Consider the following 17,117-nt stretch of genomic DNA (forward strand, 5'->3'; position numbering starts at 1 on the left):
GCGTCCGGGAGAGGGGACCCAGGTGTCCAGGAACCCCAAACAGGGACCCAGGCATCCGGGAGAAGGGACCCAAACCATCCTATATAGGGGACCCAGGCATCCGGGAGGGACCCAGGCATCCGGGAGAAGGGACCCAAACTATCCTATATAGGGGACCCAGGCATCCGGGAGGGACCCAGGCATCCGGGAGTGGGGATCCGGGTGTCAGGGGAAGCCCCCAAAATAGCCCATAGAGGGGACCCAGGCATCCGGGAGTGGGGACCCAGGCGTCCGGGAGGGACCCAGGCGTTCGGGAGTGGGGACCCAGGCGTTCGGGAGTGGGGACCCAGGCGTCCGGGAGTGGGGACCCAGGCGTCCGGGAGAGGGGACCCAGGCGTCCGGGAGGGACCCAGGCGTTCGGGAGTGGGGACCCAGGCGTTCGGGAGTGGGGACCCAGGCGTCCGGGAGTGGGGACCCAGGCGTCCGGGAGGGACCCAGGCGTTCGGGAGTGGGGACCCAGGCGTCCGGGAGGGACCCAGGCGGCCGTGGAAGCCCCCACAATAGCCCATAGAGGGGACCCAGGCGTCCGGGAACCCCAAACAGGGACCCAGGCATCCGGGGAAGGGACCCAGGTGTCCGGGAGAGGGGACCCAGGCGTCCGGGAGGGACCCAGGCGGCCGGGAGTGGGGACCCAGGCGGCCGGGAGGGACCCAGGCGTTCGGGAGTGGGGACCCAGGCGTCCGGGAGTGGGGACCCAGGCGTTCGGGAGTGGGGACCCAGGCGTCCGGGAGGGACCCAGGCGTTCGGGAGTAGGGACCCAGGCGTCCGGGAGTAGGGACCCAGGCGTCCGGGAGTGGGGACCCAGGCGTTCGGGAGTGGGGACCCAGGCGTTCGGGAGTGGGAACCCAGGCGTCCGGGAGAGGGACCCAGGCGTTCGAGAGTGGGGACCCAGGCGTTCGGGAGTGGGGACCCAGGCGGCCGGGAGGGACCCAGGCGTCCGGGAGGGACCCAGGCGTTCGAGAGTGGGGACCCAGGCGGCCGGGAGAGGGGACCCAGGCGTTCGGGAGTGGGGACCCAGGCGTTCGGGAGGGGGGACCCAGGTGTCTGGGAGGGGGGACCCAGGCGTTCGGGAGTGGGGACCCAGGCGTTCGGGAGTGGGGACCCAGGTGTCCGGGAGAGGGACCCAGGCGTTCGAGAGTGGGGACCCAGGCGTTCGGGAGTGGGGACCCAGGTGTCCGGGAGGGACCCAGGCGTTCGAGAGTGGGGACCCAGGCGTTCGGGAGTGGGGACCCAGGCGGCCGGGAGGGACCCAGGCGTCCGGGAGGGACCCAGGCGTTCGAGAGTGGGGACCCACGCGTTCGGGAGTGGGGACCCAGGTGTCCGGGAGAGGGGACCCAGGCGTTCGGGAGTGGGGACCCAGGCGTTCGGGAGGGGGGACCCAGGTGTCTGGGAGGGGGGACCCAGGTGTCCGGGAGAGGGACCCAGGTGTTCGGGGAGGGACCCAGGCATCTGGGGAAGACCCCAAAACAGCCCATATAGGGGACCCAGGCGTCCAGGAGGGACCCAGGCGTCCGGGAACCCCAAACAGGGACCCAGGCATTCAGGGAAGGGACCCAGGCGTCCGGGAGGGACCCAGGCGTCCGGGGAAGCCCCCACAATAGCCCATATAGGGGACCCAGGCATCCGGGAGGGGGGACCCAGGTGTCCGGGAGGGACCCCAAAATATCCTATATAGGGGACCCAGGCGTCCGGGGGGGACTCCTCCCCCAACCCCGGGGACCCAGGCGTCCAGGAAAGACCCCAAAATGGTTCATATAATGGACCCAGGCGTCCGGGAGGGACCCAGGCGGCCGGGGAAGCCCCCACAATAGCCCATATAGGGGACCCAGGCATCCGGGAGGGGGGACCCAGGTGTCCGGGAGGGACCCCAAAATATCCTATATAGGGGACCCAGGCGTCCGGGGGGGACTCCTCCCCCAACCCCGGGGACCCAGGCGTCCAGGAAAGACCCCAAAATGGTTCATATAATGGACCCAGGCGTCCGGGAGGGACCCAGGCGTCCGGGGAAGCCCCCACAATAGCCCATATAGGGGACCCAGGCGTCCGGGAGGGACCCAGGCATCCGGGGAAGCCCCCACAATAGCCCATAGAGGGGACCCAGGCGTCCGGGAGAGGGGACCCAGGTGTCCAGGAACCCCAAACAGGGACCCAGGCATCCGGGAGTGGGGACCCAGGCGTCCGGGGAAGCCCCCACAATAGCTCATAGAGGGGACCCAGGCGTCCGGGAGAGGGGACCCAGGTGTCCAGGAACCCCAAACAGGGACCCAGGCATCCGGGAGAAGGGACCCAAACTATCCTATATAGGGGACCCAGGCATCCGGGAGGGACCCAGGCATCCGGGAGAAGGGACCCAAACTATCCTATATAGGGGACCCAGGCATCCGGGAGGGACCCAGGCATCCGGGAGAAGGGACCCAAACTATCCTATATAGGGGACCCAGGCATCCGGGAGGGACCCAGGCATCCGGGAGTGGGGATCCGGGTGTCAGGGGAAGCCCCCAAAATAGCCCATAGAGGGGACCCAGGCATCCGGGAGTGGGGACCCAGGCGTCCGGGAGGGACCCAGGCGTTCGGGAGTGGGGACCCAGGCGTCCGGGAGTGGGGACCCAGGCGTCCGGGAGTGGGGACCCAGGCGTCCGGGAGAGGGGACCCAGGCGTCCGGGAGGGACCCAGGCGTTCGGGAGTGGGGACCCAGGCGTTCGGGAGTGGGGACCCAGGCGTCCGGGAGTGGGGACCCAGGCGTCCGGGAGGGACCCAGGCGTTCGGGAGTGGGGACCCAGGCGTCCGGGAGGGACCCAGGCGGCCGTGGAAGCCCCCACAATAGCCCATAGAGGGGACCCAGGCGTCCGGGAACCCCAAACAGGGACCCAGGCATCCGGGGAAGGGACCCAGGTGTCCGGGAGAGGGGACCCAGGCGTCCGGGAGGGACCCAGGCGGCCGGGAGTGGGGACCCAGGCGGCCGGGAGGGACCCAGGCGTTCGGGAGTGGGGACCCAGGCGTCCGGGAGTGGGGACCCAGGCGTCCGGGAGTGGGGACCCAGGCGGCCGGGAGGGACCCAGGCGTTCGGGAGTGGGGACCCAGGCGTTCGGGAGTGGGGACCCAGGCGTCCGGGAGGGACCCAGGCGTCCGGGAGGGGGGACCCAGGCGTTCGGGAGTGGGGACCCAGGCGTCCGGGAGGGACCCAGGCGTTCGGGAGTGGGGACCCAGGCGTTCGGGAGTGGGGACCCAGGCGTCCGGGAGTAGGGACCCAGGCGTCCGGGAGTAGGGACCCAGGCGTCCGGGAGTGGGGACCCAGGCGTTCGGGAGTGGGGACCCAGGCGGCCGGGAGGGACCCAGGCGTTCGGGAGTGGGGACCCAGGCGTTCGGGAGTGGGGACCCAGGCGTCCGGGAGAGGGACCCAGGCGTTCGAGAGTGGGGACCCAGGCGTTCGGGAGTGGGGACCCAGGCGGCCGGGAGGGACCCAGGCGTCCGGGAGGGACCCAGGCGTTGGGGAGTGGGGACCCAGGCGGCCGGGAAGGACCCAGGCGTTCGAGAGTGGGGACCCAGGCGTTCGGGAGAGGGGACCCAGGCGTTCGGGAGAGGGGACCCAGGCGTTCGGGAGGGGGGACCCAGGTGTCTGGGAGGGGGGACCCAGGCGTTCGGGAGTGGGGACCCAGGCGTTCGGGAGTGGGGACCCAGGTGTCCGGGAGAGGGACCCAGGCGTTCGAGAGTGGGGACCCAGGCGTTCGGGAGTGGGGACCCAGGCGGCCGGGAGGGACCCAGGCGTCCGGGAGGGACCCAGGCGTTCGAGAGTGGGGACCCACGCGTTCGGGAGTGGGGACCCAGGTGTCCGGGAGAGGGGACCCAGGCGTTCGGGAGTGGGGACCCAGGCGTTCGGGAGGGGGGACCCAGGTGTCTGGGAGGGGGGACCCAGGTGTCCGGGAGAGGGACCCAGGTGTTCGGGGAGGGACCCAGGCATCTGGGGAAGACCCCAAAACAGCCCATATAGGGGACCCAGGCATCCAGGAGGGACCCAGGCGTCCGGGAACCCCAAACAGGGACCCAGGCATTCAGGGAAGGGACCCAGGCGTCCGGGAGGGACCCAGGCGTCCGGGGAAGCCCCCACAATAGCCCATATAGGGGACCCAGGCATCCGGGAGGGGGGACCCAGGTGTCCGGGAGGGACCCCAAAATATCCTATATAGGGGACCCAGGCGTCCGGGGGGGACTCCTCCCCCAACCCCGGGGACCCAGGCGTCCAGGAAAGACCCCAAAATGGTTCATATAATGGACCCAGGCGTCCGGGAGGGACCCAGGCGGCCGGGGAAGCCCCCACAATAGCTCATAGAGGGGACCCAGGCGTCCGGGAGAGGGGACCCAGGTGTCCAGGAACCCCAAACAGGGACCCAGGCATCCGGGAGAAGGGACCCAAACTATCCTATATAGGGGACCCAGGCATCCGGGAGGGACCCAGGCATCCGGGAGTGGGGATCCGGGTGTCAGGGGAAGCCCCCAAAATAGCCCATAGAGGGGACCCAGGCATCCGGGAGTGGGGACCCAGGCGTCCGGGAGGGACCCAGGCGTTCGGGAGTGGGGATCCGGGTGTCAGGGGAAGCCCCCAAAATAGCCCATAGAGGGGACCCAGGCATCCGGGAGTGGGGACCCAGGCGTCCGGGGAGGGACCCAGGCGTCCGGGGAAGGGACCCAGGCGTCCGGGAGAGGGGACCCAGGTGTCCAGGGGAGGGACCCAGGCGTCCGGGGGAGGGACCCAGGCGTCCGGGGAAGGGACCCAGGCGTGCGGTACCTTGGTGACCATGGAGACCATGGCGCTGAGTGGCTGCTCCCCGTTGGTGTCGGTCACCACAAAATCGTCCCCAAAATCGCAGAAAAGCTGCCTAAAAATGGAGGGGGAGGGGTCAGCCAGGGGACCCAGGCGTCCGGGAACCACCCAAGGGACCCAGGCGTCCGGGGGAGGACCCAGGCGTCCGGGACTGCCTAGAAAAGAGACCCAGGCGTCCAGGAGCCCCCCAAGAAGGGACCCAGGCATCCGGGAGGGACCCAGAAAGGGACCCAGGTGTCCGGGAGGGACCCAGAAAGGGACCCAGGCATTCGGGAGAGGACCCAAAAAAGGGACCCAGGCGTTCGGGAGACCCCAAAAAGGGACCCAGGCATCCGGGAGGGACCCAGAACGGGACCCAGGTGTCCGGGAGACCCCCAGAAAGGGACCCAGGTGTCCGGGAGGGACCCAAAAAGGGACCCAGGTGTCCGGGAGACCCCAAGAAGGGACCCAGGCATTCGGGAGATCCCAAAAAAGGGACCCAGGCATCTGGGAGGGACCCAGAAAGGGACCCAGGTGTCTGGGAGGGACCCAGAAAGGGACCCAGGTGTCCAGGAGACCCCCGAAAAGGGACCCAGGCATCCGGGAGAGGACCCAAAAAGGGACCCAGGCATCCGGGAGAGGACCCAAAAAGGGACCCAGGCGTCCGGGACTCCCCAAAAAAGGGACCCAGGCGTCCGGGACTCCCCAAAAAAGGGACCCAGGCGTCCGGGCCGCCGCCCTCACCCGAAGAGCCCCCTGGTGTCGGCCACCACCAGCTTGATCCCGCGCTCGTGACAGAAATCGCCGACCCACAGCTGCTCCTCCAGGGGGGAGTTGGTCAGGACCACCACCTGCGGACGGACACGCGGACGTGGGGACGGACACAGGGACACGGGGACACGGGGACGGACACAGGGACGTGGGGACGGGGACGGACACAGGGACACGGGGACGGACACACGGACGTGGGGATGGGGACAGGGACACGGGGATGTGGGGACGGACACACGGACGTGGGGATGGGGACGGACACAGGGATGTGGGGATGGACACATGGATGTGGGGATGGACACACGGACGCGGGGATGGGGACGGACACAGGGACATGGGGACGGACACAGGGACGTGGGGATGGGGACGGACACACGGACGTGGGGATGGGGACGGACACAGGGATGTGGGGATGGGGACGGACACAGGGACGTGGGGATGGGGACGGACACACGGACGTGGGGATGGGGACGGACACAGGGATGTGGGGATGGGGACGGACACAGGGACGTGGGGATGGGGACGGACACACGGATGTGGGGATGGGGACGGACACAGGGACGCGGGGATGGGGACGGACACAGGGATGTGGGGATGGGGACGGACACAGGGGCGCGGGGATGGGGACGGACACACGGACGTGGGGATGGGGACGGACACACGGACGTGGGGACGGACACACGGACGTGGGGATGGGGACGGACACAGGGACGCGGGGATGGGGACGGACACAGGGACGTGGGGATGGGGACGGACACAGGGACGTGGGGATGGGGACGGACACACGGACATGGGGACGGACACACGGATGTGGGGATGGGGACGGACACAGGGATGTGGGGATGGGGACGGACACACGGACGTGGGGATGGGGACGGACACACGGGCGCAGGGATGGGGACGGACACACGGACGCGGGGATGGGGACGGACACAGGGACGTGGGGATGGGGACGGACACACGGACATGGGGATGGACACACGGATGTGGGGATGGACACACGGACGCGGGGATGGGGACGGACACAGGGACGTGGGGATGGGGACGGACACACGGACGTGGGGATGGGGACGGACACAGGGACGTGGGGATGGGGACGGACACAGGGACGCGGGGATGGGGACGGACACACGGACGTGGGGATGGGGACGGACACAGGGATGTGGGGATGGGGACGGACACAGGGACGTGGGGATGGGGACGGACACAGGGACGTGGGGATGGGGATGGACACACGGACGTGGGGATGGGGACGGACACAGGGACGTGGGGATGGGGACGGACACAGGGATGTGGGGATGGGGACGGACACACGGATGTGGGGACAGACACACGGATGTGGGGATGGGGACGGACACACGGATGTGGGGATGGGGACGGACACAGGAACGTGGGGATGGGGACGGACACAGGGATGTGGGGATGGGGACGGACACACGGATGTGGGGATGGACACACGGACGTGGGGATGGGGACGGACACAGGGACGTGGGGATGGGGACGGACACGGGGACGTGGGGATGGGGACGGACACACGGATGTGGGGATGGGGACGGACACACGGACATGGGGACGGACACAGGGACGTGGGGATGGGGACGGACACACGGACGTGGGGCAGGGGGACGGACAGGGGGACGTGGGGCGGGGGGATGGACACACGGACATGGGGCAGACAGAGGGACAGGGGGATATGGTGGATATGGGCACAGGGGGACATTATGGGGGATATGGGGGTTCAGTATTATTGGGGGTATTTGGGGGGTTCACTATTATGGGGGTTCACTACTATTGAGGGTCATTATTATGGGGGCTCATTACTATCAGGGTTCGGTATTATTGGGGGCTTCATTATTATTGGGTTAATTAATTCGGGGCTCATTAATTTGGGGGTTAATGGAAAGGCTCAATGAACTGGGGGGTGAGTGGGTCAAACCAACCGCTCACCCCATGGGGGGGGTTTGGGGGAACCTGGATGGTTTTGGGGGTTCAGGGGGAATTTGGGGGTTCAGGGGGAGGTCGGGGGGGTTCAAGGTGTTCAATATAATTGGGGGGTTCATTATTATTGGGTTAATTAATTAGGGTTCATCATTATTGGGGTTAATGGGAAGGCTCAATGAACTGGGTTCTGAGTGGGTCGGACCAACCGCTCACCCCATGGGGGGACATGGGGGGATTTGGGGGCAGTTTTGGGGGTTCGGGGGGGATTTGGGGGTTCAGGGGGGGTCAGTGAGGTTCAGGGGGGTCCAGTATTACAGGGGGTTCATTATTTGGGGGTTAATTAATTGGGGGTTCATTAATTTGGGGGTTAATGGAAAGGCTCAATGAACTGGGGGCTGAGCGGGTCGGACCAACCGCTCACCCCATGGGGGGACATGGGGGGATTTGGGGGCAGTTTTGGGGGTTCAGGGGGAATTTGGGGGTTCAGGGGGAGGTCGGGGGGGTTCAAGGTGTTCAATATAATTGGGGGGTTCATGATTATTGGGTTAATTAATTGGGGTTCATCATTATTGGGGTTAATGGGAAGGCTCAACGAACTGGGTTCTGAGGGGGTCGGACCAACCGCTCACCCCATGGGGGGACATGGGGGGATTTGGGGGCAGTTTTGGGGGTTCAGGGGGGATTTGGGGGTTCAGGGGGGGTCAGGGAGGTTCAGGAGGGTCCAGTATTACAGGGGGGTTCATTATTTGGGGGTTAATTAATTGGGGGTTCATTAATTTGGGGGTTAATGTGAAGGCTCAATGAACTGGGGGCTGAGCGGGTCGGACCAACCGCTCACCCCATGGGGGGACATGGGGGGATTTGGGGGCAGTTTTGGGGGTTCAGGGGGGATTTGGGGGTTCAGGGGGGGTCAGGGAGGTTCAGGGGGGTCCAGTATTACAGGGGGGTTCATTATTTCGGGGTTAATTAATTGGGGGTTCATTAATTTGGGGGTTAATGGGAAGGCTCAATGAACTGGGGGCTGAGCGGGTCGGACCAACCGCTCACCCCATGGGGGGACAGGGGGGGATTTGGGGGCAGTTTTGGGGGTTCGGGGGGGATTTGGGGGTTCGAGGGGGGTCAAGGGGGGTCAGGGGGCTGTGGGGGTGCAGGGGGTGTTTTGGGGGTACCTGAAAGGCCTCCAGGAAGTGGGGGGTGAGGGGCTCGGTACAGCTGGTCACCCCCACGTAGGTGTTGAGCTCGGCCACTCGGGGCAGCGTGGCCTCAGCGCGGTTGCGGCCGACGTCGCTTTCGCGGAGGTAAAACTGGGGGGGAAACACCAAAAAATGGGGGTTTGGGGGCACCCCGAAACTTCTACACCCCCCCCCCAACCCCACTGAACCCATCGAACCCCAAAACTCCCCAAAAATCGCCCCCAAAATTCAACCAAATAGCCGCAAAACCCCCCTGGACGCCCCAACTCCCACAATGGAATCGTGGGGATAAAATGGGAGAAACCACCCAAAAAATGGGGGTGGGGGGACCCCAAAATTTCCACCCCCCCCCACCATGAAGCCCCAGAGTCCCATTGAACCCCCAAAGCAGCCCCTGAACCCCAAAACTCAACCAAACCCCCCGGACACCCCAAAAAGACCCAAAACGCCCCAATATTAACGTGGAGATAAAATGGGGGGAAATCACCGAAAAATGGGGGTGGGGGGACCCCAAAACCCCCAAACTGATCCCTTTATGCATCCAAGGGGGGGTTAATTAACCCCAAATGGCTTAATTAAGCTAATTAGGTTAATGAACTGACCTGGGAAGAGACATTGGACCATATGGGGGGGCATTTGGGGTCATGTGGGGTCATGAACTTGACCCCCCCAGACACCCCAAAACCCCCTAAATCAGCCCCTTTATGGACCTTAATGCATCCAAGGTGGGGTTAATTAACCCCAAATGGCTTAATTAGGGTAATTAGGTTAATTAACAAACCTGGGAGGAGACGCTGGACCATATAGGGGGGGATTTGGGGTCACGTAGGGTCATGAACTTGACCCCCCCAGACCCCCAACCCAGCCCCTTAATGTGGTTCAATCCACCCAAAGGTGGCTCAATCAAGCCCAAATGGGTTAATTAAGCTAATTAGGTTAATGAACTTACCTGGGAAGACACATTGGACCATATGGGGGGGGCTGGGGTCACCTAGGGTCATGAACTTGACCCCCCCCCCGACACCCCAAACTTGCCCCTTAATGCACTTCAATCCACCCAAAGGTGGCTCAATCAAGCCCAAAGGGTTTAATTAGGGTAATTAGCTTAACGAACTGACCTGTGAGGAGAGGTCGGCCCACGTGGCGGGGTGGGGGTCGTGCAGGGTCACGGCCTTGACCCCCCCCAGCACCAAGTTCTTGGCCACTTCCAGGCCCAGCCCCCGCAGCCCCGACACCAGCACGGCCGCTGTCTGCATGCGCCGCATGGCCTCGTGCCCCAAAACGTACCTGGGGGGGCAAAACGGGGGCCCGGGGGGGTCCCCAACATCTTCAGGGGGTCCCCAAACCCCTGGGAGCCCCCCAGGTTCACGGGGGTTTCCCCAAGGTCAAGGGAACCCCCCAAAGTCCCGCTGGGTCCACCCAAGTTCAGCTGAAGCTGCTGCAGAGTCTGGGGGTTCCCATTGGGAGTTTGGGGGGGAAATGGGGGTCAAGGGGGGGTCCCCAAACCTATGGGGAGGGTCCCTAACATCTTCAGGGGGTCCCCAAACCCCTGGGACCCCCCCAGGTTCACGGGGGTCCCCCCAAGTTCAAGGGAACACCCCAAAGTCCCCCTGGGTCCACCCAAGTTCAGCTGAAGCTGCTGCAGAGTCTGGGGGTTCCCATTGGAGTTTGGGTGGAAATGGGGGTCCCCAAAATCAATGGGGGGGTCCTAATATTAGAGGGGGGTCCCCAACATCTTCAGGGGGTCCCCAAACCCCTGGGAGCCCCCCAGGTTCGGGGGGGGTACCCCCAAGGTCAAGGGAACCCCCCAAAGTCCCCCTGGGTCCACCCAAGTTCAGCTGAAGCTGCTGCAGAGTCTGGGGGTTCCCATTGGGAGTTTGGGGGGGAAATGGGGGTCCCCAAAATCAATGGGGGGGTCCTAATGTTAGAGGGGGGTCCCTAACATCTTCAGGGGGTCCCCAAACCCCTGGGATCCCCCAGGTTCACGGGGGTCCCCCCAAGGTCAAGGGAACCCCCCAAAGTCCCCCTGGGTCCACCCAAGTTCAGCTGAAGCTGCTGCAGAGTCTGGGGGTTCCCATTGGTGTTTGGGGTAAATGGGGGTCCCCAAAATCAATGGGGGGGTCCTAATATTAGAGGGGGTCCCCAACATCTTCAGGGGGTCCCCAAACCCCTGGGAGCCCCCCAGGTTCGGGGGGGTCCCTCCAAGGTCAAGGGAACCCCCCAAAGTCCCGCTGGGTTCACCCAAGTTCAGCTGAAGCTGCTGCAGAGTCTGGGGGTTCCCATTGGGAGTTTGGGGGGGAAATGGGGGTCCCCAAAATCAATGGGGGGGTCCTAATATTAGAGGGGGGTCCCCAACATCTTCAGGGGGTCCCCAAACCCCTGGGAGCCCCCCAGGTTCAGGGGGTCCCTCAATGTCAATGGAACCCCCCAAAGTCCCTCTGGGTGCCCCCAAGTTCAGCTGAAGCTGCTGCAGAGTCTGGGGGTTCCCATTGGGAGTTTGGGGGGGAAATGGGGGTCCCCAAAATCAATGGGGGGGTCCTAATGTTAGAGGGGGGTCCCTAACATCTTCAGGGGGTCCCCAAACCCCTGGGACCCCCTCAGGTTCACGGGGGTCCCCCCAAGGTCAAGGGAACCCCCCAAAGTCCCCCTGGGTCCACCCAAGTTCAGCTGAAGCTGCTGCAGAGTCTGGGGGTTCCCATTGGGAGTTTCGGGGGGAAATGGGGGTCCCCAAAATCAATGGGGCGTCCCCAAACCTATGGCGGGGTCCCTAAATCCATGGGGAACCCCACAAACTCGGGGAAAGGACCCAGGAGTCCGGGGGGAACCAATGTTGGGCGGAACCAAAGTTGCGGGTCCCGGGGGTGGGTGGGGACAGGAAATGACGCTGCACCGCGGAACTCGGGGGGACCGGAAATGGTGACACCGAGGCACAGTGGGAACCCGGAAGTGCGGGGATTTTGGATCCCCACAGTCCTTTTTTGGGACAAATTCGGGGGATTTCGGGGCAATTTGGGGTTCCCAGCACAGAATTTGGTGCATTTTGGGGTCCATAAAGTCCATTTTGGGGCAATTCTGGAGGGATTTGGGGTCCTTGTGGCTGCACCTTGAGGGGACCCAGGCGTCCGGGAAAGGGGATCCAGGAATGTGGGGGGGACCCAGGAGTCCGGGAGGGACCCAGGCGTCCGGGAAAAGGGACCCAGGCATCCGGGTGGGAACACAGGGGATCAGGAGGGACCCAGGAGTCCGGGAGGGACCCAGGAGTTCGGGAGGGGACCCAGGCATCCGGGAAAGGGGACCCAGGCATCTGGGTGGAAATGCAGCTCAGGAGGGACCCAGGCATCTGGGAGGGACCCAGGCGTCCGGGAGGGGACCCAGCTGTGCAGAAGGGACCCAGGAGTTCGGGAGGGACCCAGGCGTCCGGGAGGGGACCCAGGCGTCCGGGGTGTCCCCGTGTCCCCCGCTCACAGCTGCCGTGAGTAGAGCCCCTCGTCGATCTCGGCCTCCGAACCGTTCTTGGCCATCGCGGAGCCCTGGGGACAGGGGACACGTCACTGGGGACAGGGGACAGACGGGGGGGATGTGGGGGACAGGGGGACACGGGGGGACAGGGGGATATGGGGGACAGGGGGATATGGGGGGACAGGGGGATATGGGGGACAGGGGGATATGGGGGGACAGGGGGATATGGGGGACGGGGGGATATGGGGGACGGGGGGATATGGGGGGACAGGGGGGACATGGGGGACAGGGGGGACATGGGGGACAGGGGGATATGGGGGGACAGGGGGATATGGGGGGACAGGGGGGACATGGGGGACAGGGGGGACATGGGGGACAGGGGGATATGGGGGGACAGGGGGGACATGGGGGACAGGGGGATATGGGGGACAGGGGGGACATGGGGGACAGGGGGGACATGGGGGACAGGGGGATATGGGGGACAGGGGGGACATGCGGGACAGGGGGATATGGGGGACAGGGGGATATGGGGGACAGGGTGGACATGGGGGACAGGGGGATATGGGGGACAGGGTGGACATGGGGGACAGGGGGGACATGGGGGACAGGGGGATATGGGGGGACAGGGGGGACATGGGGGACAGGGGGGGATATGGGGGGACATGGTGGGGGACATGGGGGACAACAGGGACAGGGGGACATAGGGGGACATGGGGGATATGGGGGACAGGGGGGATATGGGGGGACAGGGGGGGATGGGACATGGGCGACAGGGATATGGGGACATGGGGACAGGGGGATATGGGGACAGGGGGACATGGGCATATGGGGGATATTGGGATAGGGGGACAGGGGGGACAAGGGGACATGGGGGGACAAGGGGGATATGGGGGATACGGGGGGGATATGGGGGGATGGGCACATGGGACATGGGGGGGACACGGGGGGGGGGACATGGGATTTTGGGGTGACCTGGGGTGATGTCAGGTGACATTGGGTGACACAGGGTGACAATGGGGTGACAACGGGGTGTCATGTTGGTGTGGGTGGCACTGGGGGCGGTGTCGGGGTGGGTGACACAGGGTGACAACGGGGTGACACCCACAATGGGGGGGTGATGGGGACACCCTGGGGTGTTGGGGTTACATGGGGTGGCACTGGGTGACAATGGGTGCCACTGGGGTCAATGGGTGACACTCACGTTTGTGGGGGTGCTGCTGGGGGTGGGTGACATTGGGGTGACACTGGGGGTCAATGGGCATCAATGGGTGACGCTGGGGGTCAATGGGTGACACTGGGTGCCATGGGGGGGTCAATGGGTGACGCTGGGGGTCAATGGGTGACACTGGGTGCCATGGGGGGGTCAATGGGTGACGCTGGGGGTCAATGAGGGGTCAATGGGGGTCAATGAGTGACACTGGGGGTCAATAGGGGGTCAATGGGGGTGTCAATGGGTGCCATGGGGGGGTCAATGGGTGCCATGGGGGGGTCAATGGGTGACATGGGGGCCATGGGGGGGTCAATGGGTGCCATGGGGGGGTCAATGGGTGACATGGGGGCCATGGGGGGTCAATGGGTGCCATGGGGGGGTCAATGGGTGACATGGGGGCCATGGGGGGTCAATGGGTGCCATGGGGGGGTCAATGGGTGACATGGGGGCCATGGGGGGTCAATGGGTGCCATGGGGGGGTCAATGGGTGATATGGGGGCCATGGGGGGGTCAATGGGTGATATGGGGGGGTCAATGGGTGACATGGGGGCCATGGGGGGGTCAATGGGTGATATGGGGGGGTCAATGGGTGCCATGGGTGCCATGGGGGGGTCAATGGGGTGTCAGTGGGGATCAATGGGGGTCAAAGGGTGCCATGGGGGGGGTCAATGGGTGCCATGGGGGCCATGGGGGGGTCAATGGGGGTCAATGGGTGCCAATGGGGGTCATGGGGGGGTCAATGGGGGTCAATGGGTGCCAAGGGGGGGTCAATGGGGGTCAATGGGTGCCATGGGGGGGTCAATGGGGTGTCAGTGGGGGTCAATGGGGGTCAATGGGTGCCATGGGGGGGTCAACGGGGTGTCATTGGGGGTCACTCATGTTTGTGGGGGTGCTGCTGAGGGTGGGGGTGGGTGACACTGGGTGCCATGGGGGGGTCAGTGGGGTGTCAGTGGGAATCAATGGGTGCCATGGGGGGCCAATGGGGGTCAATGGGTGCCATGGGGGGGTCAATGGGTGCCATGGGGGCCATGGGGGTCAATGGGTGCCATGGGGGGGTCAATGGGTGCCATGGGGGGCCAATGGGGGTCAATGGGTGCCATGGGGGGGTCAATGGGTGCCATGGGGGCCATGGGGGGGGTCAATGGGGGTCAATGGGTGCCATGGGGGCCATGGGGGAGTCAATGGGTGCCATGGGGGCCATGGGGGGGTCACTGGGGGTCAATGGGTGCCATGGGGGAGTCAATGGGTGCCATGGGGGCCATGGGGGGGTCAATGGGGGTCAATGGGTGCCATGGAGGCCATGGGGGAGTCAATGGGTGCCATGGGGGCCATGGGGGGGTCAATGGGGGTCAATGGGTGCCATGGGGGGGTCAATGGGGGTCAATGGGTGCCATGGGGGCCATGGGGGAGTCAATGGGTGCCATGGGGGCGTCAATGGGGGTCAATGGGTGCCATGGGGGGTCAATGGGGGGGTCACTGGGGGTCACCGGGTGCCATGGGGGGGTCAATGGGGTGTCAGTGGAGGTCAATGGGGGTCATTGGGGGTCACTCATGTTTGTGGGGGCGCTGCTGGGGGTGGGTGACACTGGGTGCCATGGGGGGGTCAATGGGGGTCACTGGGTGCCATGGGGGGGGTCAATGGGTGCCATGGGGGAGTCAATGGGTGCCATGGGGGGGGTCAATGGGTGCCATGGGGGCCATGGGGGAGTCAATGGGTGCCGTGGGGGGGGTCAATGGGTGCCATGGGGGGGTCAATGGGTGCCATGGGGGGGTCAATGGGGGTCAATGGGTGCCATGGGGGGGTCAATGGGTGCCATGGGGGGGTCAATGGGGGTCACTGGGTGCCATGGGGGGTCAATGGGTGCCATGGGGGAGTCAATGGGTGCCATGGGGGGGGTCAATGGGTGCCATGGGGGCCATGGGGGAGTCAATGGGTGCCATGGGGGGGGTCACTGGGTGCCATGGGGGGTCAATGGGTGCCATGGGGGGGTCAATGGGGGTCAATGGGTGCCATGGGGGGGTCAATGGGTGCCATGGGGGGGTCAATGGGGGTCAATGGGTGCCATGGGGGGTCAATGGGTGCCATGGGGGAGTCAATGGGTGCCATGGGGGGGGTCACTGGGTGCCATGGGGGGTCAATGGGTGCCATGGGGGGGTCAATGGGGGTCAATGGGTGCCATGGGGGGGTCAATGGGTGCCATGGGGGGGTCAGTGGGGGTCAATGGGTGCCATGGGGGGGTCAATGGGTGCCAATGGGGGTCAGTGGGGGTCACTCACGTTTGCGGGGGTGCTGCCGGGGGTGGGGGCGGGGTCGGGGGAGGGGCCCGTCGGCTGCGCTGACCCGGAGACGCGGCGCTTCTTGCACAGCGGGGAGCTGGACATCTGCACGGACGGACACACGGACGCGTCGGGACGGACACACGGACCCGTCCGGACGGACACACGGACCCGTCCAGACAGACATACGGACGCGTCAGGATGGACACATGGACCCGTCGGGATGGACACACGGACACATGGACACGTCAGGACACATGGACACACGGACCCGTCCAGACACACGGACACATGGACACGTCAGGACACACGGACCCACCCGTCAGGATGGACACACGGACACATGGACACGTCAGGACACACGGACCCACCCGTCAGGATGGACACACGGACACTTCAGGACACATGGACCCGTCAGGACACACGGACCCACCCGTCAGGACGGACACACGGACGCGTCAGGACGGACAGACGGACGCGTCAGGATGGACACACGGACACGTCAGGATGGACACACGGACACGTCAGGACAGACGGACACACCCGTCAGGACACACGGACACGTCAGGACACACGGACACACCCGTCAGGACACACGGACGCGTCAGGACACACAGACACACCCGTCAGGACACACGGACGCGTCAGGACACACGGACACACCCGTCAGGACACACGGACGCGTCAGGACACACACATGGACACACCCGTCAGGACGGACACATGGCCGGACAGACGGGTCAGGGACACACAGACATGGGGACATATGGACGTGTGAGGACACACGGACACATCAGGACGGACACACGGACGCACCTGTCAGGACGCACGGACACACCCGTCAGGGACGGACACACGGACACACAGGTCAGGGACACATGGACATGGGGACAGACGGACCCCATCAAGAACACACAGAGCGGTCATGGACACACGGACGCGTCAGGACAGACACACGGACACACAGACCCATCAGGGACAGACACGCAGCCGTGGGGACAGACGGACAGGTCAGGGACACAAGGACATGGGGAAAGACGGACAGGTCAGGGACACACGGACAGACAGACAGACCGGTCAGGGACACACAGACGGGTCAGGACACACGGACAGAGCCATCAGGACAGACACACGGACACACAGACCCATCAGGGACAGACAGACAGGTGAGGGACACACGGACATGGGGACAGATGGACCCATCAGGGACGCACGGACAGACGGACAGGTCAGGGACACACGGACACGGGGACAGACGGACCCATCAGGGACACACGGACCCACCAGGGACACACGGACAGACAAGGGGACAGACAGACCAGTTATGGACACACGGACAAACAGGTCAGGGACAGACAGACGCAGGGGACACACGGACACGGGGGCACAGACACCTGGGACAGATGGACAGACACACAGACAGGTCAGG

General features: G+C 65.1%; 1 protein-coding gene across 1 annotated transcript in view; it reads right to left on the reverse strand.

Moving 5' to 3' along the window:
- The window catches only part of UBA1 (ubiquitin like modifier activating enzyme 1), a 60,015-nt gene that overhangs the window by 39,271 nt on the left and 3,627 nt on the right, over window positions 1-17,117 (reverse strand). Inside the window, exons 2-7 of the mRNA XM_071801310.1 lie at window positions 15,689-15,793; window positions 12,208-12,272; window positions 9,861-10,029; window positions 8,719-8,853; window positions 5,582-5,688; window positions 4,823-4,913 (exon numbers count right to left, since the gene is read on the reverse strand). Of these exons, the coding sequence (XP_071657411.1) occupies window positions 4,823-4,913; window positions 5,582-5,688; window positions 8,719-8,853; window positions 9,861-10,029; window positions 12,208-12,272; window positions 15,689-15,793 (672 nt within the window). The remainder of the gene's footprint in view (window positions 1-4,822; window positions 4,914-5,581; window positions 5,689-8,718; window positions 8,854-9,860; window positions 10,030-12,207; window positions 12,273-15,688; window positions 15,794-17,117) is intronic.

Source organism: Patagioenas fasciata, chromosome 36 (assembly GCF_037038585.1).
Source record: "Patagioenas fasciata isolate bPatFas1 chromosome 36, bPatFas1.hap1, whole genome shotgun sequence".
NCBI classification, from domain to species: Eukaryota; Metazoa; Chordata; class Aves; order Columbiformes; family Columbidae; genus Patagioenas; species Patagioenas fasciata.